The 25775-nt window shown below is 43.1% G+C and overlaps 1 protein-coding gene across 8 annotated transcripts in view; it reads left to right on the top strand.

The window, feature by feature from the left end:
• Window positions 1-25775, top strand: part of CNTN2 (contactin 2) — a 67074-nt gene that overhangs the window by 11214 nt on the left and 30085 nt on the right. For all 8 annotated transcript variants that reach the window (XR_014527473.1, XR_014527474.1, XR_014527475.1 and 5 more), the window contains exons 2-4: window positions 14283-14389; window positions 22288-22432; window positions 24433-24608. Coding sequence is in view for 5 of the 8 variants with exons in the window: in XM_083508824.1 (XP_083364950.1) it covers window positions 14283-14389; window positions 22288-22432; window positions 24433-24608 (428 nt within the window). In the remaining 3 variants the exon portion in view is untranslated. The remainder of the gene's footprint in view (window positions 1-14282; window positions 14390-22287; window positions 22433-24432; window positions 24609-25775) is intronic.

Genomic DNA, 25775 nt, shown 5'->3' with positions numbered 1-25775 from the left:
TTCTTAAGCTCTTCTTTTAAAAGAAACCTTTTCGCATTCTTCAATAAAGTTGATGCCTTATAGCTATTGAGGAAGCCAGAAGCCAGGAGGCATCTGTCAGTAGCTGAACTTGATCAGCAGTCAGTATCCATTAAGGAATTAAGAAATCAGTTACCTATACTACGGAGTGAGCAACGCCAAAAATAAGTCATGGATGCATCTTGGAACTATTTTATGCATCGAAAAACAACTATAATACATAGCCAAGGAGAGTTAACAAACAGCTTTAGGTTCTGCCATTCCAGCCAGAAAAACAGTCACCAGGAGCCTGCCAAATGGCAGCAGCAAAGAACAGCTGAGGGTCTTGGGAAGAAAGGCAGTGTTGCTAGCATAACATTAAGCAAGGAGCACGGAAGCTACACCCCTTTTATTCCCCAATTCATTGTAGATGCATCCTGTGCACTTATAAAATTAAGACCCTACACTCTTCAGATCCAACCCATCACACATCAGTCAATTATTCAGAATAACTTGGTGTCATGTGAATTTTATTAATATCAAAATTATGATCTCTCACTCACACGCATGTCGTCCAGAGGGCAATCACTGTTGACTCTGCCAAGATGTTGGCAAATCATCATGATGGTTCTATACAGAAACTAATGCCAAGGCCATCTCCTTGTGGATTTGCTAAAGCCAGAGCTGTCTCCCACAATGTCTAGTTCCTCAATACATTTAACAGCACAAGTCCTGTTGGTTTTAATAGGACTAGCTTCCCATTACAGGAGGTGGGCTTGGACTTGGGGTGCTACACTTTATCATATTTACTGAGGAAAAACATAAGCTTGTTATCTGTTGGATAATCATAGTTTAGACATTAACCTGCAGGAGAGGCGAACTGCTTCCATATGGTGGCATTTCTGAAATACAGATTACTATTCCATATGGCACATTTTCAGTTAGGAGGCAATACTAGAAGCCTCACTTCCACCTATGCATCACAATGCAGAGAGGTATCTCAGTGTCCATCCTCATCCAGTCTGGAACTGATTCCCAATTCAACAAAGAAATCAGTGTGTGGAAGCAGCTTCCATATGTGTTATCCCTCTTATTGAACCTGGGCAATAGTTACTGTAGCATATCTCTAGATGTGATAAGGGTTATGATGAATTATTAGGCTTGTAGTGATGTTTGCTAAAATAGCTTTGATATGTGGTTTAGATTAATCATTCTGATGACTTTGAAGACACTATATTGTTGGGCAACAGTGATGAGCACTGAAAGGAAAGCAATGTTGTCCCATGTTTCAGAGCTTGGATTGACTTATGATTGATATTGGAATGCTTTCTTCAATATTCAAATACACAGGGTGATACAACTAGGTTTTTTTTAAAAAAAACAAATAAATAAATAGCTTTTGGAAATTGAAGAATGAGATTTTTAAACCACCATTGATTCTTTTAAGGCTTGCAGGATTGCCATCATTTTATTATCCCAGGTCTTGGGCTGTCCTTTATGGGAGAACTATTTCTTGACCTGTTTTGAACTGTCCTTCCTGGAGGCTTATCCACACTTTTGTTTGCCCTGCCACTTTCCCCTGGGAAAAGCTGCAGTTTAGCACTGAAACAGAGCAAATGGCAAATGGGTTCTCTGTGGATTTCCATTTGCTCTGATTTATCACTAAAGAATGGGTTTTCCATGGGAAAGCGGCTGGGCAAGGGTAAAACCACTCAGACCTGTGCCTGGATAAGCAGAAAACAGCTCGGACCCATGCTTTCTAAGCACAGGACAAGCGGGTGTGGACAAGCCCCTAGGTTTACTTGTTGGTTGTTTATTTGTGTGCTTACTCTACAGATTTGGCCGGATTTCAGTTTGCAGGCATCTAATCAAATTAATTTGCGAAAATTCAGACATGATTGACTAGGGTCAGTCAAATTTGCCAGTATGTAGAGTGGCTGTTGAAGAGGATCTTAATGATGCCAGGCTACTTCTAGCACTCATTTGATTGTGAATTTGAGCTGGGAACTGAGCTTTTGCATTCTGCTACTGAATCACCCCAGGCCTTTTCACATGAGTGAGAGGAAACCCAAGAAAGAGTTTTCCAGCCATGTGATCCTTTCTTTTGGGGGAGAGGGAGGGAGCAGAGAGGCTTTCACTTTCAGCAGCGGACATGCCTTGAAACTGCAGTCAAAGGGCAAATTTTCAAGGGTAATGCTCAGCACTTGCTCCACATACATTAGTGTTCTGTTGCGACCACATCCCATCATGTAGTTGAACAATGAATCAGTAAATCCCAAACCCCCAGTCCTAGACCAGCCATTAATGAACATACCACAGCCCTACAGGGTATTGGCAGTCGTGAGCAAATAGAAAATGGTTGGGCTTACGCCCTATACTCTCTACCGCATACGATAACAAGCTGTGCTTTCACCTATGTAAAACAAATGTTCCAATTATAGTATTGCTAAAGGATATGCGTAACACATCTCTAACTCAGCAAAGAGTTGTGGTGTGAAACCTTTTGGGTCATTGTGTAAATTGCGAATAACAACATAAGATAATAAAATATTTGTGCCTTCAGGAGCATCCTGATTTGTTGCAATCAGAAGCTGGTGTTGTTTATCTCTGCTCACAGAAATCCTAATTGAAATATTGTCATTTCTTAGATTTACATCCTGCCTTCCTCCAAGCAGTTCAAGGCAGTCTACACAGTTCCCTCCCTCCCTTTTTTGGATCTCAAAACAACCCCGTGAGATAGGTAAGTGAGCAGAGAGTTAGTGAGCAGGGATTGGACATGGATCTCGCCAGTCCAGCACTCAAACCACTACAGTACGCTGGTGCATAAAATACAATTTCATTTGTGCTTTAAGAGAAGCAGGTTTGGGAGTTGTCCAGGATTTTCAAGGAGGTTTCCATTTTGCCAGTTGTAGTAGTCGGGTATTTTGCCTGAAGCACTAAAACTGGCAGATTCCAGCAGCAGCTCTGGTTTGAGCCCTTTGAAATGTAGGGGACTTTGGAATCTGGGGCTTTGATCCGTTTCTGCCAGTGTTCATTGCCATCAGTTGCAGATAATAGTAGTTTATTATTAGTATAAAGTAGCAGGCAAATGATTGGCTGTTACTATTTTGAGAATAAGGAAACAGAGACGGGAATGGCATCAATTATTTCATGGCCTTTACAAACAAGAGAGGTAGAATAGGAATCTGGTGCCTTTGTACTCTTTTGCAACATCTCTTTCTTGTTAGCAAACGAACTTTTGCATGGCACAAGCCCTTGTACCCCTGCTTCAACCACTTCAGCAGCATTGGAATAGCCCGGTTATTATGGGATGCTGCAGCAAAGAACAAGACTCCTGCCCAAGTCCTCTGCTGGTTCCCTGACTGGAGGGGTTTAAATGACACTCATCCATTCTGGTTTAATAGATTGCATAGCCATCATTGCTCAAGACAGCCTCACAGCTTATCCTGTTAATACCCTCTCCCTGGTTGTAGGCTGGAGGCTGATGAAGGGAGGGAGGGGAGAAGCACGGTACTGCCAAGCTGGCAGAGCCCTGCCAAGCCCTGTAGCCCTGCAGGGTGATGAGCGAGGGCTTCCCTCCTGCTTGTCAGAGCAAATCAGAAGAACTCAAAGTGGGTGCACGTGTGAACTTCGTGAGGAGCAAGGGAACGTGAGCAGAGATGCAGGGTGGTACTGATGAGAAAAGGCAAGGTGATAGGGAAAGCTGAGGGCTTGGCCTGACACAGGTGCACTTGCCTCCCCAGGGAATGTTGAGCATGCATGTGTGTGAGCGACAGTGAAAGGCAGAGGAGAGATGCAGTCCTGGCTGTCTGGCGGAATGAGGAGGCATTGTTAACTTTGGGGGTAAAAGAGCATTGGGATGTGACAAGAAGCGGTCCAGAAAAGTTAGCGGTGTTAGCGGCGGCACTTTTGGGAATGAAAACACTCGCAATACAATGTTTAATGTTTGAAAGAGAAAAGTGTCGGAGCTCAAGTAGGCCTCGAAGCCACAAGCTCTGAAGAAGCATGACATGTGCATGCATGCTTGTATGCACAAACATGCAGCCTGCTTGTGGTTACTCAGTGGTGTGAGGAAGGCACACTTGCAGATGCTTAGAAGCCATCTCATCTTCACTCTTGCAGAGCTGAGCCTTGATCTTGCAAACGGCTTCTGGGAGTGAGGCCCATTTCACAGCACCACCGTCAACTTTAAAGACCCATGTTAATCATTCTGTGGGTCAGAAGTAGTTTTGTGTGTGCTAAAAGGAATAGAACTTAATATCATCACTAAGGCTGCAACATTTAAACAGCACAATCCTATACTGAGGTAAATCTGGCTCGATCCATTCCCACCTAAGTGTACATAGGGATTGCAGTCCCAATTAGTTAGATTAATCAGTTAAAGCCTTCTTGAGCAACTGAAAAGGTGTCCCCAATTAACTGGGCAATACATTTTTTAAAGTGCCTTATTTTTTAACTTAAAGATGTCTAGGAATTGCAACCGGCATGTGCCAAGCTAGAAAAGGTTTTCAAAGGGTGGGCGCCTGCTGCAGAAGTGTATACAAGCCCTGCCTGAAAACAAAGTCTGTTTTGAAACTCACAATCTTTATTCCACTTCCCCCTCCATTATTATTGTTATTGTCGCAAATATATCAGGAGGGGGGAAACAACAACATTGTCAGCTGACTTTGATCCTGACTTAAGCATATAATTTAATATAGGCAGCCCATTTGTCAAAATAAGATGGGTAGTCATAAGATGGGTCGTCATAAGATATCCATTCAAGCACAGAAAGGGCAGTGAGAGCTTAAACTACTATGTAGTAGATAGTGATGTTTATCCTCCCAGCTTTGAAATATAGCTTGTTCTCTGCAACTACAAAGGCTCACAGGGTCTGTCCACATTTATTGTCTCTCTGTTAGTCTCCAACCCACAGGATTATAAATGCATTGACACCTGTAACTATCAAACATTTTTCCAAAATGAAGTTACTGTGAAGAAATTTTTTTTTATCAGAAAGAACACACCACAGGAAACTTCTAACACTAATAGCCTGAGATTTCTTTGACTGAGTGACAACCCTAATTGGTACTAAAAGCTTCCTGGTTAGAGGATGCCTTGTAAAAGCCAGAACCAGAATTGTCAGGATTGTGTGAATTCTGTATTAAAAATAATAATAACCAACCTTCTGCCCCGTGTAGCTCAAATTCTGTATTTTATGCTGTGGCTTGTTTTACACAAAATAAATATGTTGGCTTGTAATTGTGAACCTGCTCTCTCCACCCTGCTCCTGTGCTTTAACAGCGGCATGGCAAATAGAAATGGAGCAACAGAAGCTTTGCCTGGCATATGGCATAGAGTGAAAATAGTTGTTTGATTTCTGTGTCATGCTGATATTAAAAATGAAAGGAGGAGAGCTAGAAAGATCCTGAATTTTTAATCTAATGCCAAGTTTTGGACTTGTTGTATGCTCGTGCTAGCCTTATAGTCAGGCATTAGCTTGGTAGCAATAGATGAGAAGGAATTACAGGCAGACAAGTGCAGGGAATTTAATGTAGCTAGTAAACATTTTTTTCAGGCTGGTAACTTTTGTGGACTGATTTACAAGGCAGGTTTGCACAGACCTGTAAAGTACACATTGCCCCTGTTACACAATTGGTTGCTCTCTTTGGGAAAATCACTGTTCTTTGTTAATTGGAATATTTGTCCAGTTTAATATATGCAAGCAAAGAGTTTAATATAGTTTGCATTTAACATATGCAAGCCACTGTCAGAGAATGAACTTGAGCAAACAAAAAAGAAAGCCGCTCACTGCATCCACCAAAACAGATTTCAGGTCTAACCAACTAGCAATCCTCTTAAGCAGTCACAAACGACTGAACGAACAAATCATTTTTTCTCTCAGGTTTCTTCGGAGTGGACATGATGAGCGAGCAGCCACAATATATTAATTTGTGCTTTGTAAAAGACAAATTGTGCCAAGACAAATGGACTAACCAATGGTTTCAATTAAATGCATGTTTGTATTTATAGTGTTGACTTTAGCTAAAGTCTTGTGCGGTGTTCCTATTAACTGGATAAGAAACCTAATTATATTGTAATAACCCATGGATAGTGAGAATGGATGTATGTTTTTGTTCTCTCAGAAAGCTACTCCTAATGTCTTTGATTAAGGCTTCTGTGAGGTTCAGAATAGCCATGTTATTTCTTTCTTGTTTGGGGTGCTTAGAGAAGACATATTGAGCCTTGTAGACACGTAACTTTTCCTGTGGTGGTATTTTTTATAATCTCTCCCCCGCTCAAATCTTCATCACATTGACACTCAAACATGAGGTTGAGACCATTTCGGAGAAATTGGCCTGGTTTGCACGACACAGTAAACCAAATTATGGCTTACTGGGACTACACAAATGTGTGGGCTCCCAGAAAGGAGCTCACTGCTGCTTTCTCACCTCACTAATCATGAGCTGTAGCTTGTCATTAATTATAGTGAAGTAACCACCTTGGGCAATGAGGTGTTGGATGACCCAATGCTAGGGGACTGGGAGAGACAGCAGCAAGGTGTTGGATGACAGAGCTGAGTGTGGCCTGGCCTGCACCCCCTAAGCAGCTGCTGCCCTCAGGAGACTTTGTTCCATCACCCATGTTGAAGTAAGATTCAATAGTCTGCATGGGCAGCTTCTAGGGGTAAAGGAGGAGCAGGCACCAGCTCATCATTCAGGCAGCAAAATGTTCAGGTCCAGCTCTGCACACAATTATAGTGGTACCTTGGGTTAAGAACTTAATTCGTTCCGGAGGTCTGTTCTTAACCTGAAGCACCACTTTAGCTAATGGGGCCTCCTGCTGCCGCTGCTGCACAATTTCTGTTCTCATCCTGAAGCAAAGTTCTTAACCCGAGGTAATATTTCTGGGTTAGCAGAGTCTGTAACCTGAAGCGTATGTAAACTGAAGCGTATGTAACCCGAGGTACCACTGTAGTCTCTTTATCACCCATTTACACCTTCCTTAAATGGGCCTATGTCTAGTCTCTTTGGGTGTTTTTAACAGGATCCTAAAGAATCATTTGTCATTTTATATTTTGATATGTACTGTGTTTTTGCTGATTATTCTGATACTTTGTTTTCTGTTTGCTCTTAGTCATTTTGGGTTCCCTCAGGAAGACAAAGCGGGATATAAGCCATTTAAAGTGGGAGGAAATGAAAATGGAATGGAAAAGTTGCATTTTTATCAGGATACCCTCTTAACAGCTGTGCTAGGGCTTGTCCTGCTAATGTACATAGAACTACAGAATAGCCCACAGCCATAACGTGTGATTTTTCTCCACTATGATCATTTCCCAAAGTAGTCATCAGCTTGCTCAAAGAATCCTATCAGAGAGGAAAGCAGGAAGACCCAAAGGAACTGTAGGCATCTGTCTATAACATCAGTTCCTTGATAATGGATCCATCCTAGGTCCCGGGGGCATTTATGAGATAGCCAATCTGTCTTTGACTATTAGTAGATGTTCTTTCATTCAGCTTCCTGCACTATCCTAGTGGATAGGAGCATTTGCAGCAGGGCATCCATCAGCAGACTGTTTCACTGCCACCAAGTCAGCTCTGAAATGATTTCCCAAGAAAAGAGGCAAATACCGGTCTTGCCCCTCTTTCTGAATTTAGGTCCTGGTTTATCTATCCATCTGTGGATGAAGTGCAGAATCTGGGGGCTTCTTTGTGCCTTTGTGTGAACATGGTAAACAGGCATTTGAAACTTTGTATGTCTTATGGAGAACAGGTACCCTTATCAGAGAGCAAAGATTGACTTTGGTTCCCTGTTGAATGGATGCTTGACGGTGAAATCGAATATGTTGCTATGTAGTGTGTAAAACAGACCTAAGAAAACATCTTATCCAGACAGAATCTCCTACATGGAAGTTATTTTATGCAGGAAATTGTTTGAATCTCATGTGCAATTTGCAACCCATGGCAAATGTTTACATGGCCACATGTGATAAACTGCATGCAGGACTTGAGCTATTTATTTACTACATGAATAAGACTTCAGCTTCTGTGGAACATCCTCAAAACTGTTACTGGATCTGCCAATACAGGATAATCATGACAGTACACAACTAACACACCTTTTGCACAGAATATCATCATCTGCACTGTAGACTTTGCAGCCTAAAAGAGTATGGCAAAACCTTTTATTGAATTCCAGTCATATGGAGCTGGGAAAAGGATAAAGAAAAATTCTCTTCTAGAAGATATGTTGGATTGTTTATCATTTCCAGCAAATTCCTCATTACCTTTACTAGATGAGTAACTGTAAGTGGTTTATGCTGGCTGCTCAACCATAGAACTGCCTTCAAGGCAGCAGCCTCCATACCATGATCAGCTGAATTTGCAGAGAGAAGAATCTTATAATTGGCAGGCTGAAATAATGGACTATTGAATTTGGCCTGCAAAACGTTGGCAAAGAGACTGGCAAACAAAAAATAGACAAGATGCTAGATGTTTTCAGGCAGCCTACAAGATTCAATTAGACAGTGGGGAAGAGAGCAGTTGGAGAGAGAAAAAGAATGCAGGTACAGGTCTCCCCTGAAAATCTGCACTGGTTTTGGAGAAATGAGTTGTTTTTAATGAGTTGTGTGATTAAAGGGAAATAGAAAATATTCTCAATCGGGTTTGCAAGATCAATATTTCAAAGATAGGGACACTTTTGTGGAAGTATGTGCTAATCAAGATGTGGGCTGTTTTGTGTGGCAAATTTATGAGTGAATTTTGTGTTGGTAAATTTATTTCTTTAGTACATAAAAAGCCAATGCAATTCTGGGCTGAATCAATAGGAGTATAGCATCTAGATCAAGGGAAGTAATAGTGCCACTGTATTCTGCTCTGGTCAGACCTCACCTGGAGTACTGTGTCCAGTTCTGGGCACCACAGTACAAGAAGGTCACTGACAAACTGGAACGTGTCCAGAGGAGGGCAACCAAAATGGTCAAAGGCCTGGAAACGATGCCTTATGAGGAACGGCTAAGGGAGCTGGGCATGTTTAGCCTGGAGAAGAGGAGGTTAAGGGGTGATATGATAGCCATGTTCAAATATATAAAAGGATGTCACATAGAGGAGGGAGAAAGGTTGTTTTCTGCTGCTCCAGAGAAGCGGACACAGAGCAATGGATCCAAACTACAAGAAAGAAGATTCCACCTAAACATTAGGAAGAACTTCCTGACAGTAAGAGCTGTTCGACAGTGGAATTTGCTGCCAAGGAGTTTGGTGGAGTCTCCTTCTTTGGAGGTCTTTAAGCAGAGGCTTGACAACCATATGTCAGGAGTGCTCTGATGGTGTTTCCTGCTTGGCAGGGGGTTGGACTCGATGGCCCTTGTGGTCTCTTCCAACTCTATGATTCTATGATTCTATGATTCTATATATCTCACTTTTTCCCCACCATGGCACTCACATTGGTATAGGTCACAGCTTTTCAAACTGTGTGTTCGTGACACATTAGTGTGTCGGCTACAGTGTGTAGGTGTGTTGTATGAATGCTCCCCACACTCCTCCCAGGGCTGGAAAGGGGTCTAAAAAGTGTGTCACCAACATGAAAAGTTTGGAAAGCTCTGGTATAGGTGGTGGTCTTGTGTGGTCTCCCATGCAGGCATGCCTAGATCAGACCTAGTCCTCGTTAGCTTCAGCATATTAGCCGAATCATGTGCCCTCAGGTGATATTCTAGAACCCATACCGGCATTGCTTAGGAAGTCTTAAGAAACAAAGAACAACCACAAAATCATTACAGTATTGATCATCTGCCATCTTGATTCAAAGTAGCATTCAGGTGTGTGTACCCAGATGTAGATGAAAATTTACTCCTTGATCTCAGGAACCATGATGCAAAAATTGCTTTTGATGGGTTATATCCAGCAAATCCCTATTTTGAGTCAACCCAAAAAAATTAACGGCCCATCAATTTCAATGGGTCTGCTCTGACTATATAGCCCACTGTCTTTAGAGGTGTCTAAATGCATAGTGAAAAAAGCTTTTCAGATTGTGAAGTAGATATGCCACACCTTTTATCAAATATAATCAGCTTTCTTAGCACTGCTAGGTTCTGGTTGGCCCTTCCTGCCTTGGTTTTTTTCTTGGTTGAAAATATTTTTTAAAGTAAAATTTAGGAAGCTTTAGGTAGTGATTGATGTATGGCTGTCTGAAAAGCCCAAGCTACTGTTAACAAACTGATGAAGATCAACAGTGCTGGGATCATCCGAAGTGAGGAATGGTCATCCTGTTGCTAAAATAAGCATTCCCTCCATATAAGTGGTGCTTATGAGCCCAGCCTTACATTCACATGCACCAGAAACGTAGGTGTAAAAGAGGTCTTAAAATGAAGAAAGAAATGGCGGTTGAAATATCATTATGTGAGTCATAGAGCTCTGAGCACTATATAGTCATTTTGTACTTTTGGAAGTAATAGAAACTGAGTCTGAAGTCTGTAAATTCAGAGCAACAGTAGCTGGGGTTCAAATTGTAATAGTCACTCATGACCTACTGGAAGGCAGGGGAGAAAGACAGGAGAATTAACACACCCAAAATTATTGCAGTTCTACTGCTGTTATTTTATTATGTGATTGCCTATTCAGCCACTTATTCCCCTGACACTATAGTTTGTTTAGGCTAAATGCCCAGGGAGAGAAGGGACCAGATTCACTTTCATTTGAATATAGCATCTATATTTTATAAAGCAAGAAAATGGAGAGCTCAGTTATAATCAGCACAGCCTCCTCCTTACTCAACGCTGTCTGCACCCCCTGTGTCTTTGAGACAAATCTGCTCATTTGACTAACTAAATGTAGCTGGTTTTGTGCTGACTCTACCTGCTGAGCTGATACAGAGGAGAAAGAGAGAGAGCAATTTTGCATCATCCATCTTTTTAATCAGCAAACAAACAAATAAATAGTCTAGGGAGACATTTGATCCAAAACTGTATTCAGTAACCTCATAACTTTGGTATAATTTAGTTCTGCATCTAGCTCATGGCCTGGAACTTCACAACATGCACAAAACTGCAGTCCTTGGTTTTAAGGCAATTCTCATGATTGGATTTTAGATGAAATCTGGATGCTTTTTGATTAAACAGGTTAGTGGATGAATCTTCGAAACAGCGTAGATGAAAGGATTTCTTGCCACGATGGCTGTGAGAGATGGAAGGGCTCAGGTGGCTGACTTTGCAAATCCCAGAGGACTTGTACCCAGTGATACTGTCTTTCTACTGTGTAAACCAAGCATGCTGAATTTGAAGTCTGGGAGCAGAAATTGTGAAGGCGGCTATGCCACATCTTTCATTCATGGCTCATTGTGTTGTCAATACTAGTTTATATACAGACCCTGTGAATTACTTAAATATACATGAATATGCATGTTATATATCTATTATACAATACAGAGTACTGCAACAATCAGGACTTCTTAAAAACTGATTTGTCCAAGGTTGTATGGCAAGCAGAATCCGTGTCCAACACTTGCCCTTTTGCTACCCTCTCTTCTGATTCCCCCTTCCAAATTTGCTTTTCTTAATATGGAAAGTGTTTTGCTTAGCTTTACTCTTGTGAGAGAGAAACAGCTGAGTGAAGAAGTGTTGTGCAGGTGGTGAACCTAGTCGCAAATAATGCAAGCCCAGCAAGCCGTCCTCACGTGGCAGAAGTGTCATGAAAGGCCAAGTGAATAATGGTGCAAGAGGTACAGACTTAGTGTTTTCCCATGCGATGCTATAAGAGTTGTTTATTTTCTTTTTCTTTATATATTTGCAAGCCATGTGTCTATAATTCAGATGTGGAATCCATATGGGTTGAAATGTACCTAAGTTCATAACAGCAGCTCACTTCCTCCTTCTGCCTTCATTAATAGCACTTACATGTGCATCACCAGAAAGACTCAAGGTATTTAATGTCATGTTAAAAATAACCTTTGGATTTTCAGATGATTTGGGTCAGCCTTTGTTTCTTATTTGAACTAGCAAAGAACCTCAGATTCCAAAAGGAATAGGGTATGTGTATCCTGCATTCTGGGCAGTGATACTTGCCTGAATGAAGTGGCTTTGGAATCTGGTGAGTATTACTAGCATCGTACCTTCATTGTAGTGGCATATTTATGAAAAGTGTCAGGACTCAGTATGCAAATGTTTAGGGGTCATTTGTGCTTGCTCTTATTACATACCTTGTTCTTATTACATAGCATCCAGGGCTAACATGCATTGATGATATAGTACTTTAACTAGATCACACAAAGGATCTTCCATCAATATAGTCCTATGTGTTGGAAGGGAAGTGCATACTTTTTACCACTTTATGGTAGTAGGAATGCTCCATTGCCCAGGCAACTGGTGGGGAAATTAGAAATGTCATGTCCAAAAGGATTCTAGGTTCCTTTACTACTTGGAAACATTATCCTTTGTATCACCACAAGGCACTGGCGGAGGAAGAGGAGTGCGGGGGAGCGCACTGCCCCCGGCAGCGTGATCCCAGTGGGGTGCCATTGTGGCTGCCCCCACCCCACCCGCACTGGGCGCCACGCCCCCAGGACGCACACCACGTCCCTGCAGGCAGCACACCATGCCCCCAGGATGCGCGCCAGCTACACCCCCGCCTGCTCTCCGCTCCCCTGGTGCCGGAGCATGAAGCTCCACCACTGCCACAAGGATCATATATCCCTGTTTACTTGGAAGTAAGTCTCAGTATGTTCAGTGGAGCTGAACTCCTTTGTAAGTGTTTTAAGAATGGCAGCCTTACTTGGCTCCAAAAATTGCCTGTTTCAATCATATAAATGGAGGCAGCTGGAGCTACCCTCTCAAAAGGATTAGATAAGGAAAGTATGGGAGGTAATGAGCAAACATTAATTTAGCATGTCAGCTGAGAGAGGCCAAAGATCCATCTAGACTGGGATCATTCATTTCAACTTGGTATTTATTCCAGGGCAACACTGACACACAAGAAAGGGTGGGGGAACACTCTCAAATAATACCAATGTATTCACCTTCTGGTTGGTAATATTTCCACCTTGCGGTCTTTTGCTACTCACATTTTCTTGGTTATGTTGCTTGATTTTCATTCATCTTGATATACTAAATGATTTGTTGTGTATCTTTGTGCCTCATCCTTGCCTCTAATGTTTCGTTGTCAGCAATTGATTGTTGGTTTTTTATCATTGATTTTAAACTTCTTTATCATTGTGCTAATACTATATTACTTAGATGAAAAAGCATTGCCTCAATAAAAATAGTGGCTGCTTGCAAGAGGCAACACCAGCTCTGCCTCCAAAGTGCCCTAGCCAAAAGTGGTGCATCCCATTTTGTCACCTGAGGCACATTGGGAAAGTGCCACTGCTGCGCCATCCCCACAGAAGCATCCCTTACCTAGTGCCTGCAAAGTGGCACCAGTCGGTTCTGGCAAGATCTTGTGAGAAGCCAGAAAATGGCACCACCTCTCTGCCAGTGGTGGAAGTGGCGGGGCAACCAGAGGGGTGCCACCTCATGCGTTTTCACCACCTGAGGCAGCTGCCTCAGTCCTTCTCATGGGTAGGCTGTTCCTGGTCCTGGCCCTTCCTGCGAAATGAAGAACTGAAACTCCCAGCTCTATACTTCTGCCAAAAGCTTTAATGCTCAAATCAGATCAGTACATAAGGCAAACTACAGGTTACAAGGTTCAGCAGGGACATAAGAGGATAAATGTCTAAGAGCAAGCTAAGATGTTGGTCCAACCAGCAACACACAACCCTGCACCTTCCTTTTGAAGAGTGGGGCAGGCACAGCTATTAGTGTGGCAAGTGGCCACACTCCCAAGACAGGGCAAGCAATCAGGCTATCCTTTGTGAGGGGGTTGGCTCTGCAAGGTTTGTTTGCACCTGTGCTGGTGTCCCCATGTCTGTGGAGACAGTGGGGCAGATCTATATGTAGATGACATTATTTTTTGTATGATGGATATAAACAAATCAGCTTAGGAGCTAGAGAAGATACTGGAGAGGCAGCTGGCTTTTTATTATTGAAGTTTAAGATGAGAGAAGTTGGCAAAGAGAACTGAATCAGAGAAACTGACTGGCATCAAAAGAATCAACTCACAGGAATTAGATAAAGGTCCCAGAAAAACTTGTATAAAGAAAACTGTGCACCTCTTCAGAATCAAATATGACAGAAACTTAAAAACCACAAAGATCTCAAACTGCATTTGATATGAAGATTAAGTAGTTAAAATGAGTGTAGGTAATGGGAAGCTTGAGTTCTGTTCTGTGAGGCTGAATCCTGCTCACCAGTTACAAGTAAACTCATCCATGTCTTACAGAATTGCACTCGCCTCCTCCGTTCCGTTTGTTGAACACATTCTGAAGCCTACAATGGGAGCATCTGTGGAGCTTGTCTTGTTTTCATTAGCCGTCGTCTCTTTTACAGGTAAGAGCTTCCTCCATCTTGGCTCAAAGGTCAGGACCAGCTTTAGGCTGAGCCTGGAGACTAAAGCCGGTGAAGTAACAATCCTGTTCATACTCTCAACTAAAATTCAGAACATGAAATTATCTGCTAACATGAATTCTATCGTTGACCATATATGTTGTGTAAATGTAATTTGGTTTATATATATTTGCAGTGTGGAGTTTATTTGACGGCCGCATTTATTGTGCAAGTGGATAATGACATCTTGATGCACTGCTTAGGGCAGAGGTGGGGAGCCGAGAGTCCTTCAGATACTGCTGGGCTCCAGCTCCCATCATCCCTGATCATTGATTGGATGGTGAGAATTGGAGCCCAACAATATTTGATAGCCACTGGGTTCCCACCTGAATTAGGGGAACCAAGCCAGTGAACCAAGGCATGTTGCATTTTACAATATGTTCAATGTATGTGATAGGGGATGCACAGGCCCCAGAATTTGCCTGTGTATTTTTAAAAATTCTTACCTGTTTCTATCTAGTCTTTGCTTAAAACTGTGCTCCAGGTTCCAATACCACAGGGGAAAATTATTGTTGTTGTTGTTATACCCCACCTATCTGCCTGGGTTGCCCCACTCTGGGCAGCTTCCAAAAAAATATAAAGGCACAGTAAAATGTCAAGCATTTAAAACGTCCCTTTGTAGACATGCTACAATGCATGTCTGCTTCTCCTGCAAGGGCAAACTTTACTGTTTTGGGATGAGAGTCTCTCTCTCTCTCTCTCTCTCTCTCTCTCTCTCTCTCACACACACACACACACACACACACACACAGAGAGAGAGAGAGAGAGAGAGAGAGAGAGAGGGAGGGAGGGGGAGGGGGGAGACAGCTATGACCCTGTTACCCAAGGAACAATGTTGAGGGCAAGGCTTTTGCCATTATCCTCCCCAGTTGGCGGGGGGATACAACCTTGTCTCCCTGCAAGATAGAAATATATTTGCATTGTCTTGCACGGGAGAAGGGCAGGAGGGACGGGACAGGAAATATGCGTAGGGAAAGTTTCATGCCCCAAGCAAGAATCTTGTTATCCCAAGAATCAATGCCGGGGGTGGGCATCTGCCCCCGTGATGGATCTTTGTGATATCTCCATTGACTTCCACAGGGAAGGCATAGATCCACATGAAAGACAAATGCAGTTTCATACCCCTCAACTGTCCCAATTAAATTGGGACACCCTGTTTTGGGGGGCTGCACAGCACTCTAAAACCTCATGTGAGTCCCAGTTTTCGGCCTTGACATGTTGGTGGGTATGCAGTTTTTAATTGTTGCTCCAAATCACTGTGATTGGAGTGCCCTGGGAAAACAATTCACTCTGATTAAAAGCTAGCCCTGTCCATCAAGCAAAAGATTCCCCAACCATTACTTCTCCACTTTATCCCCTTCTAGAGCTCTGGGCATTTCCCCAATAAGCTTGGTTTTATTTCTCCAGGCAGGGAACCAGCCGTGTATTTTTGGAGAGCTGAGGCCACAGAGCAACTCAGAAACTTAGAATGCGCCTTAGGAGCTGCACTTTTGCCTCAGAAATGTGGGGGCCTTCCCCGAATCACACCGATTCACCTCTTAATTTGGGGTACACACAGAACCAAAACATGCCCCTACTATTTGAACATCATCTCTGGACCATCTTCTTGCTCACTGAGCTGGTTCTATGCCATTATCATTGACCCATTTGCTGCGGCAGTCCATCCTTCACCTTAATGCACAAATCTCCATTTTCCGTTCCATCCAAACTATTGCTGTTTCTTAGATGTCTCCGGCTACACTTTAAAAGGTTGATCTCTCAGTGGGAAGGCTTTTCATTTCAGATGGCTGAGAATTAGATAATGACTTGGAGCTAATTCATCATCTTGGGGAGAGGCTGCTTCGATGTCCTTTATAAATATCTAATTACCTTTTAATGTTGCCTGAGTCTCTTGGGAAGGTGGCTGGCCTAGTTCAGGAGGCAATTAGCCTGTGTGGAAACTGGTCTGACCCACATATGTTGGCGACATCAAGGCAACGCTAGGTTTTGCTGTTAACCAGCTGAATTTAGAAGACTTTCTTGTATGTGCTCAAGCAGAGACCATAAGGAATAAGTCATCTACAAAGCCCTACAGGAGCATTTCCTAATGGCTGTTAACATATGACAAAAAAGATCAGTATAACGATGGCTGGATGGGTGGAAATTTCTCACTGTGAGCATGAACCAGGAACCAGGATGAAAGACGGTCGGAAATGGCTTCATCCCAAAATGGTGTTGGCTTAAGATTTATCGTCGATATTTGAGAAAATATCTAGAGCTTGGTATCCCAAATTAAGACTGCCTTTTCAGAAAGGAAAACCAATATTTTGGCTAGGTTTTCCTTGGGCAGTGGAACAAGGAGCTCCAGTTGCCTCCCCACTCTCAAACTCTCACACAGCCAGAGTTGAGGAAATAGGAGTTGAATTGTTCTATAAATTGATAGTGACTATAAATTGATAGGCTTGCCTGTTCTTCTGTGTTTAGAGCTTTAGAAAGCATTGTTGCAAACCTTAGACAAAATCCTTTACGCCTCTGTTTTGTTGTACAATACTGGCAAACCTCGGCTAGGGAGGACTGAAGCTCTTGTGTAATGCAGTGATAAGATTTTATGGTAAACCAAGTGCAAGATAATTGTTCAAAGGAGTCTAGAAATAGCTCTGAAGAAGAAGCCTCAGAAACATCACAGTGTTACTGGCTGAAGATTTGACCATCATTGTGAGAGCTTCTCTTTAGATCTGTTCTGGTTTTCTTACAAGCCATGTCTACCTTCTCTTTTCATATGCAAAAATTCAGGAAAGGACAGGTGCATACAGCACAATCCTATGTATGTTTACACAGAGGTAAACTGCACTGTATTCTATGGTGCTTACTCCCAAATCAGTGTGCTTAGGAGTGCAATCTTACAACACACTTCCGAATGAGTTTACTCAGAAGTAAGGCCCTTTACTCCCTTGTAAGGCTGCATAAGTCTTAAGCTCTGTATTTACTGCTTTGTGTTCATCTTGGAACTTTAAGCCAGTCTGAGCAGTAGCTGAATTTATTCTGCCTGTTATTTCTGACTTCATAGGCTATACATAGGTTTGAATAATCCAATATTTCAAAAAAATGGATCTGCTTATGAGTACTAAATGCTGTCTGAGCCACAAAGAGCCAACTGGTAGACATCAATGTGATGGAGCTGCTGCATGAATGATGGTGCCCCTTTCCTTTCAGAGGAAGAGAGCTTCATATAGCTTCCTCAGAGCTACAGCTTCCCCCAAAAGCAGGCTGCTGGTAGGCTTGCCAGTTTTTCACCCAGTCTCTACAACTCTGCCTTTATAGTGCGTTGATAATATACAAGAATGAGCAACTAAACTAAAGGTTTTCACACAAACAATGGGTAGTTGTTTATTACCTGGTGTTTTTTTTTGGTTTGTTTGTTTTACTGAGCATCAAGCTACTGCTGAATGGCACAGGATTTCACAGTCTCTTGTACTGGCTGTCCTATCAATCTTTCTCTCTCTTTGCCACTGGTGGCATGATGTGGTCCTCCAGTAGCTCACGCCCAGCTGCTCCAGCCATGCTCCAGTCAACACAGTAGATGTGATAACTGGAAAAGGCAACACACTGGCCATGAGAATTTTATATTACGTTGCCTCTGCATTTCCTCCCCTAGGACCTGTCGCGGGTCTTGCAAACACAGGCTGCCCTTCCATCACACCGGCACCCACCTTCTTTTCGAATCACATGTTGTTGTTTCACCCAGACACCTTGAAATCTCAGGTGGGCAGACTTGGCCGATCTTCTTGCATGCTCCAAGATCAATACCTGACAGCTTGTACTCCACGGCCCTTGCACAGACGTATGACGAGGGCAGCAGGAGACATGGCCAGGGAAGACAGAGTTTGGGCAGAATTAAAATGGCAGATTAGCCAGATTTTGCTTCTGCAATCTTCTTTTTTTAAAAAAAACACACACACTCCCCTGATCTTTGGAACCAGGAGCTTGAGGTCTAACAAACAGGGCTTTTGAGCGCAAAATATCTTGCAATTATCATGAATTATTTATTGCGTTTTGAGTACCCTCCGTGAATCCTGTCCCTTTCTCCCCTTCCACCCCCCTCCCCGGCTACCACCCGCCCCACAGATGACTCTGAGCTTTAAGTACATCTGCTTTTAGATACTGGAATGTCATTAGCAGATTACAATCTTCCTTAAGTCAATATTGCATCCTTATTGTTCGGCTGCCCCTCAGTGTCAAGGACAAAGCCACTTCCAGCTGAGACGGGATAAACATACCTCTTCCCAGGCTCAAGTAGGAGCAAATGAGCCTTTGGTCACTATTATTGTTTTATCTTTTTGCTGTTTTCAATTAATCCAGTGTTATTTGTTCTCAGCACAAGTGGTGTATGGATGTTTGGATGTTTCCGAAGTACCCCCACCACCACAGAAAAAAGGTAGTGGGGAGCCCATTATTGGCATACTTGCAGATGTATTCTCTTCTATCAACAAACCCCTTTTTGTTTGGTCACATCCACACCATACAATTAAAGCACAACTGACATGCACAAAGCACATGGCTTTCCCTCAAGTAATCCTGGGAACTGTAGCTCTATGAGAGGTAAACTATGGTGCCTATTTGTTGAAAGCCATGTGCTTTAAATATGCATTGAATGTGGAACTGACAACGGTGTGACGTAATGGTTAGAATGCTGAACTGTGACCTGGGAGACCAGGGTTCGAATCCTCACTCGGTCATGAAGCTCACTGGGTGGTCATAGGTCAGTCACCATCTCTTAGCCTAACCTACCTCACAGGGTTGTTGTGAGGATGAAAAGGGGAGGAGGGGAACCATGTAAACCACCTTGAGATCCTTGGAATATAAAGGTGGTATACAAATGTAAATAATAATAATAATAATAATAATAATAATAATAATAATAATAATACACTTAGGACTAAACTTGACGTGATGGTGACAGTTCTGTAGGTTTCACCTGTATGTAGAATATAGGAAGACTAGGGTGTGGGTGGATCCAATTTTAACCACAGAAAAGGAGTGTGGGTGAAAATTAGAGAAGTCTCCCTTTCCCACAGCTTGTTTCACCATTTTCCCTCTCCCTAACAGGGCTGGATTACCAAATAGACAGAGTAGGGACTGGCCCATGGACCCCATGCCTTTTAGGAGCCCCGCAACAACGGATCAAAATGATATTGATTTGATCTTGCAATAATTTGAATTTGGAAGAGAAATCCCCATTGACTCAGAAACCTACATCATAGCGAGCCCCCTCCCCCCTGATAATTTGACTGCCTAGGGCCCCCCACAAGGTTTAATTCAGCACTGCTCCCTGTTCCTAAAGTTACTTCTAGTATTGGCTCTCTGCTGAGGGAAATACTGCTTGTGGGGAGATAAGCCGAGGGGCAGTTTTCCACTTCCACCTTCTTAAAATCGGGCTCCCCTCCCAGTCTTGTTTTGTCATAGGAGCAGTTCTGCATTCACATGGCATTTACCCTCCTATAATGTCCTCTCCCGCCTTTTCCTGTGAGCTTATTTGAAGCATCCCCTTCTGGAATAGATTTCACAAATGACAGAAATAGATGAGTGAGGAGCAGGGCAGCCTGGAGAAAGGAGATTCGTTTTAGATATCATTGCTTCGTTTTTCAACTGCGGGCATATTTCTCAAGGCGCAGTATGCCAGACCTCGCTGAATCTGTTAGCCACAGTGTCCATATCAGGGAAGCCACACAGCTCAGTAGAGCACCTCCTCTGCGTGCCAAAGGTCCCAGGTTCAGTTCCTGGCATCTCCAGGTAGAGAGACACGGCCAGTCAGTGTTGACACTGCTAAGCTAGATAGACCCAGTGATCAAACTCAGTATAAGACCATTTCCTATGCTGGTATCTTATAATATTTCCACTATTTTATTCTGAAGTGGTGACCCCAGCAGCAACTCTAGAAAGACCAACCCATAAGGATAAACTCCTTTCTTCCCAAAGCCTGGAAGGAACATTTAAGCAAAGCGGGAGATGTGGCCCATCATGGATCGGTCCCTGCTAGCTACACATAATAAAATAACTGGCTTAGCTTAGCACTGCATGAGGTGGCTGCGATGTATAATTGGCTAATGTCTAGGCAGCTGCTGAAACTAGGTTAGTGTGTCCCCCCCCCCTTTTCCTGTGCATAAACTGAAACAGCCCAGACATAAAATAAGAGATCTCCAAGTCAAGGGGTTGGTGAACCTGAACTTTTGTCCTGCTGGTCTTTCCCCCGGTCGGAAGCCGCTGTTGCATAAAATATGGTGCTTGTGAGAACAGCAAGTTTGAAACAATGCCATCCTGTCCATAGCAACAAAGGAGGAGAGGACTAACTGGTGGGATGGCGATTAACTCCATTCTAAACCACTTGGGAGCCTCCCGCCAGCCTACTGGCTTCATAGAGCTCTAATCTCATCACATAATGAAACAGACTAGCTAGGGCTGGGAATTGGTTTCAAGTGGCAGAACAGGCGCTTTCAAGATAATGGCAATGAGTCAGGGATGCAGCACAGAGTTTCTGTTTCACCACCCCGGCTACTACAGCTTTGCTGATGATTGAAAGCTGGGCGGTTCTGAAATAGATTTCGTTTTGAGGAGCCGCAAAGCATTGTGACGCAGCAATATGCCTGTCATAACCGTTCACATTGAAACAAAGATGGATGAACAGCTTCTTTTTGTGATATATTTTGATTACTAAAAACTGGTGGGTGGGGAGAATTAACATGAGCGAAGGCAGATATAATATGAAAAGGCAACTCACATCCTATACCTCAGTCATGGGTAATCCTGGCTTCTTTCTGACTTAGCAGCTGAAAATTCAGATGTGCACAGAAGCAAGTCTAATGTTGTGTCAGCAGCTGGAATTGATGAATGTGCCTTGTGCCAAGTCAGAGCATGGCTCCATCTTGTTCATCAGTCCATTTAGCTCAGGTGTATCTCAGCTTTCTAGCAGATGCACTCCAGAGTTTGGGATAGGAATATCTTCTGGCCCTACCTGGAGATACTGGGGATTAAACCTGGGACTTGCTGCGTGTGAAACAGATGTTCTGTTGCTGAGCTATGGTCCATCCTGAGACAAGCTCTTGCATCTTGCCTCAGCAAATAGGCATGGGTCCCATCTTCAGAAGAAGATCTTGCAACTCTAACTAAGAACCTCAACCGGCCAGCATTTTAGGATTTTTTACATGGTTATTGTAAATAACTTAGGATCACTATAAATGGTTGATTTAATCTATGTCAGTTCAATATTCAAGAAAGTTGAGTATTTAATTTTATTTCAGAATTTTTATGCCACCTTTCAAAACAAAAGCCCTCTTAAGATAATACACAACCAGCATCATTAGCATCATGACAACCACATAACATATAAAAAACACGTGAAATGTTGCATTAAAGAGCAGTATATACCGGTAATACCTCCAGATCAATTCAGCAATACAGAGAAAACAAATTGAAGTTTAGCATTATTTGACATCGAGAACAGCAACCATTTAAAACTTTCCCCAGTGTCTTTAACAAAAAGCAGATCAATATAAAAACTTATTGGAGGCCTCTTTTGAAAGAGCTTATGTGCATCCTTTGAGATTGAGTTCTGTTGACATGAGGCCACCACTGCAAAGGGCCTGTGCTTGCTGTGATCGTCTGAATGATAGGAAATACAAAGCAGAGGAAGCAGGATGCTGAAATACAGTTTTGCAAGGTTTTGAGCATCACAACACCTCTTTCTGTTTAGTGGAATGCTGAAGTTGGAGAGTTCGCAGCAGCTGTCATTTTGATTAAATGTTTCCTACTGCTTCTGTTCTGTACTCAGTCTGAGCATTTCAGATTTCTTTCACCTTCTCATGCAGTGTTGCAGCCAGCAGAGAGTACTCTAAGAAACTATGGGCCAATCTTTGAAGAACAACCACGTAACATCATCTTTCCAGAAGGATCAACAGAGGAGCAAATACTGTTGGTTTGTCAAGCACGAGCCAGCCCTCCTGCGACCTATAGGTGAGGTTACGTGATCATAGCAACGTTTTTGTTGGAAAGCCTATGGCTGCGATGTACACAAGTGTATGGCAATGGTTTGTTGTTGTTTTGCATTCACGCATACCCTGCTGTCATGCCCATTCATCTCAGGGACCAAAGGCAAGCATTTTATGTCCCATTGAATTAAACGGAAAAGAGTGCATTCTAACTCTCTCCAGTTGACGTCCATGGGATTCTAAACAGGGCAATCCTATATTCAAGGGTAAGTCCTGTAGAGTTCAATGGAGCTGATTCTCTGGAAAGTGACTATAGGATTGCAGACTAAATATGTTGGTTTGAACTTTGTTTCATTATTTCCCTGCTCAGCTTCCTCCCCACCTTTGAGTTCAGAAAACCTGAGGGTCTTTTAGCTCAGTGGAATAATTGCTTAATTCAACAAACATAAATGGCCTATTGCACTTCTATTCTGGCCTGGTAGGTTGCTCTAACTCAGGCTTCCTCAAACTCGGCCCTCCAGATGTTTTGAGACTACCATTCCCATCATCCCTGACCACTGGTCCTGCTAGGTAGGGATCATGGGAGTTGTAGGCCAAAAACATCTGGAGGGCCGAGGTTGAGGAAGCCTGCTCTAACTCATCAGTGGGGGACCTCTGGTCCAAAAGCTTAATGTGGCCCACCACATCCCTCAGTCTGGCCAACCAAGCCAGTCCCAATAAGCCCTGCCCACCTGCCAATCATTCCATATCATTTTCTGACTTACCATTACTCGCCTTGCTTTGACCAATGGCTCAGTAGGCACATCTACTAACTTCTCGTGATTAAAATCTAATCGTTAGATTGGAGATATGCTCTGAACCATTAGGCAAAGGGATCTCTGATCTTGGTACTAAGCATCACAGGGCCGAGATTGCAGATAAGTCGTCTTCTGTTAGTGCATCTGTGGTGCAATGGATCACTGCGTCTGGCTGTTAATTGGAAGGTTGGTGGTTCGAGGCCACCTGGGGACAGCTGTGGGGAGGATTCCTGCATTGCAGGGGGTTAGACTAGGTGGCCAACTGAGCCCTCAGGCTGAAATAGGTTCCCTACCCTCTCTGTAGTTATTTTTCTCTCTCTGGTCTGTCTCTTCTCTCCATGAATCCACTCATACTCTTCCCTTTCTAAGTCCTTTTTCCTTTACGCCGGCTATTTTTCTTTCCCGCCCCAATTGTAGTTGGGGTTTGGAATCATGACTCAGAGTGCAATGAAGGGGAAATGAGTCTTTAACTCAGGCATAGGCAAACTCGGCCCTCCAGATGTTTTTGGGACTACAGTTCCCATCATCCCTGACCACTGGTTCTGTTGGCTAGGGATAATGGGAGTTGTAGTCCCAAAACATCTGGTGGGCCGAGTTTGCCTATGCCTGCTTTAACCCTTTCCCAATACACAATGGTCTCAATGTTCCTTCCAAAGTGTCCCTTCCAAACGTTTGGGGCTGGGGAAAGTGGGGCTCCTCACAGAAGTCTGGGAATAGCATTGTTATTCCACTCTGGAAGCAGAATAGCAATGGTTGGGCGCTGCTGAAGGGTCCCTGTCTGGAAGCATCCATGAACAGGATAGGGCAAATTGAGAGAGCATTTTTCAGAAGACTAGATCTGGAAAGCAGGAAGGCCTGCAGAGCAAAGTTAAATAATTTATAGCAGTATCAAACAAACCCAGTCAGTGATGTTGAGGCCAACCCTGGTGAGTGATGTGCTTCCTGGTGAGATAAAACACAGCCTAAAGGCTCTTAGAATAATCATTGAGATTTGGATTTTCTTTAGCATTCGACAAAGTGCAGCCACTTCTCCCCCTGATTACTGGGCTAGCATTGTAGCTACTGAGACAGCATCCACCATTCAGCCACTGTCCTACAATAGGTCCTATTGAGGGTTTTTGTGTACATCATAAATGCCAGTGTGTGTTGGTATTCAGGACAATGTTAATGTGCAGCTGTGATGACTCTGTTCTTTCCCCACTCCAACCAAATACCATTGTCTTGGCAGGTGGAAGATGAATGGCACAGAGATCAAAATAGAGCCAGATTCCCGTTATAGGTTGAACGGGGGCAACCTGGTGATCAGCAACCCAGTGAAAGCCAAAGACACTGGGTCCTACCAGTGTGTGGCATCCAACTCGGTGGGCACCGTAGTCAGCAGAGAAGCTTCCATTCGCTTTGGCTGTAAGTGGATTTTCTCAAGTGGATTTTCTGAAGACAATTTGGTGCAGAAGAGGAGTAAAACAGAAGGGAGCCAAGCAATGTGCCATCCATGGTTCCCTGGCAGCATCACAGCCAAGGGTGGCAGTGAAGCATTGAGAAATTGGATACGCTGGCATGTGCCCTTAAAAATCATACAAGTTGAGCAGGCTGAGCAGAGGGATGGGGTGATAGATGAGGCTGGGGACTTGAGGGAGCCGGTCGGGGTGCCCAAATGGTCTGCATGATCCCTTCTATTTGCCCAAAGGGATCTGTGTTTAGATGAGGACAGTGGAGGACAAACAAAGGGGGGAACATGAATGAGGACCCCAGTCCCTTTCATCGTCCTGTGGGAATTGAGGCACTTTGATAATGGTTCTGAACCGTTGCCCCTCTAAGGAGAGTGAGGTGGCCCATGTATATCACAGCTATTTCAGGAGGGCCAAATGCTGGACACCAGCATGGATTAAAACTGGCTAACATTTTACTGAGCAAGAGAAGGATGGTGTTGTGACAGCTCCAAGCATAACCAGGTTAAAGTTCTTGAAGTATGTGTTATAAAGGGAACTTTTACTAACTATCTGACTTTTAGAAGACATCTGAAGGCAACCCTGTTTAGGGAAATTTTTAATGTTTGGTGTTTTATCATGTTTTTAATATTCTGTTGGAAGCATAAATGAGTGGAGCATAAAATTATTATTATTATTATTATTATTATTATTATTATTATTATTATTATTATTATTATTATTACCACAAGGGTTATGTGACTTCAGCCAAGATGCTAAAGACATGAGCTATTTTGATGAGTATGTGGATGTGAGAAGTTCCATCACTGCTGAATGCATAATGCTGAATAGAGAGTATGTTTAGGAAATGTGGTTGTACTGGGGCAGCTTGGCTGTGAACTAGCGCCAGCTGCCGGGAACTTATTTCTGATTCTGGCTTCCTGTTACTTTCCAGACAAAACTGGGTTGTGTTTTTAACCTTTCAGCCCTAGTTCCATGTTACCTCAGGGGTTGTCTCCTCCTATTTGCGTAGGTCATCAGATGATATTCTGTATGAATTTTACGTATGCCCCCAGAATTCTGATATGACGGGTAGGATCTTTTTGGTGGTGCCACTCACTCTGTAAAATTGATTACCCAGGGT

This window comes from Podarcis liolepis, assembly GCF_965112155.1.
Source record: "Podarcis liolepis genome assembly, chromosome: 6".
NCBI classification, from domain to species: domain Eukaryota; kingdom Metazoa; phylum Chordata; class Lepidosauria; order Squamata; family Lacertidae; genus Podarcis; species Podarcis liolepis.
The sequence above is the reverse complement of the archived record's forward strand: the minus strand, read 5'-3'. Positions and strand labels throughout refer to the sequence as shown.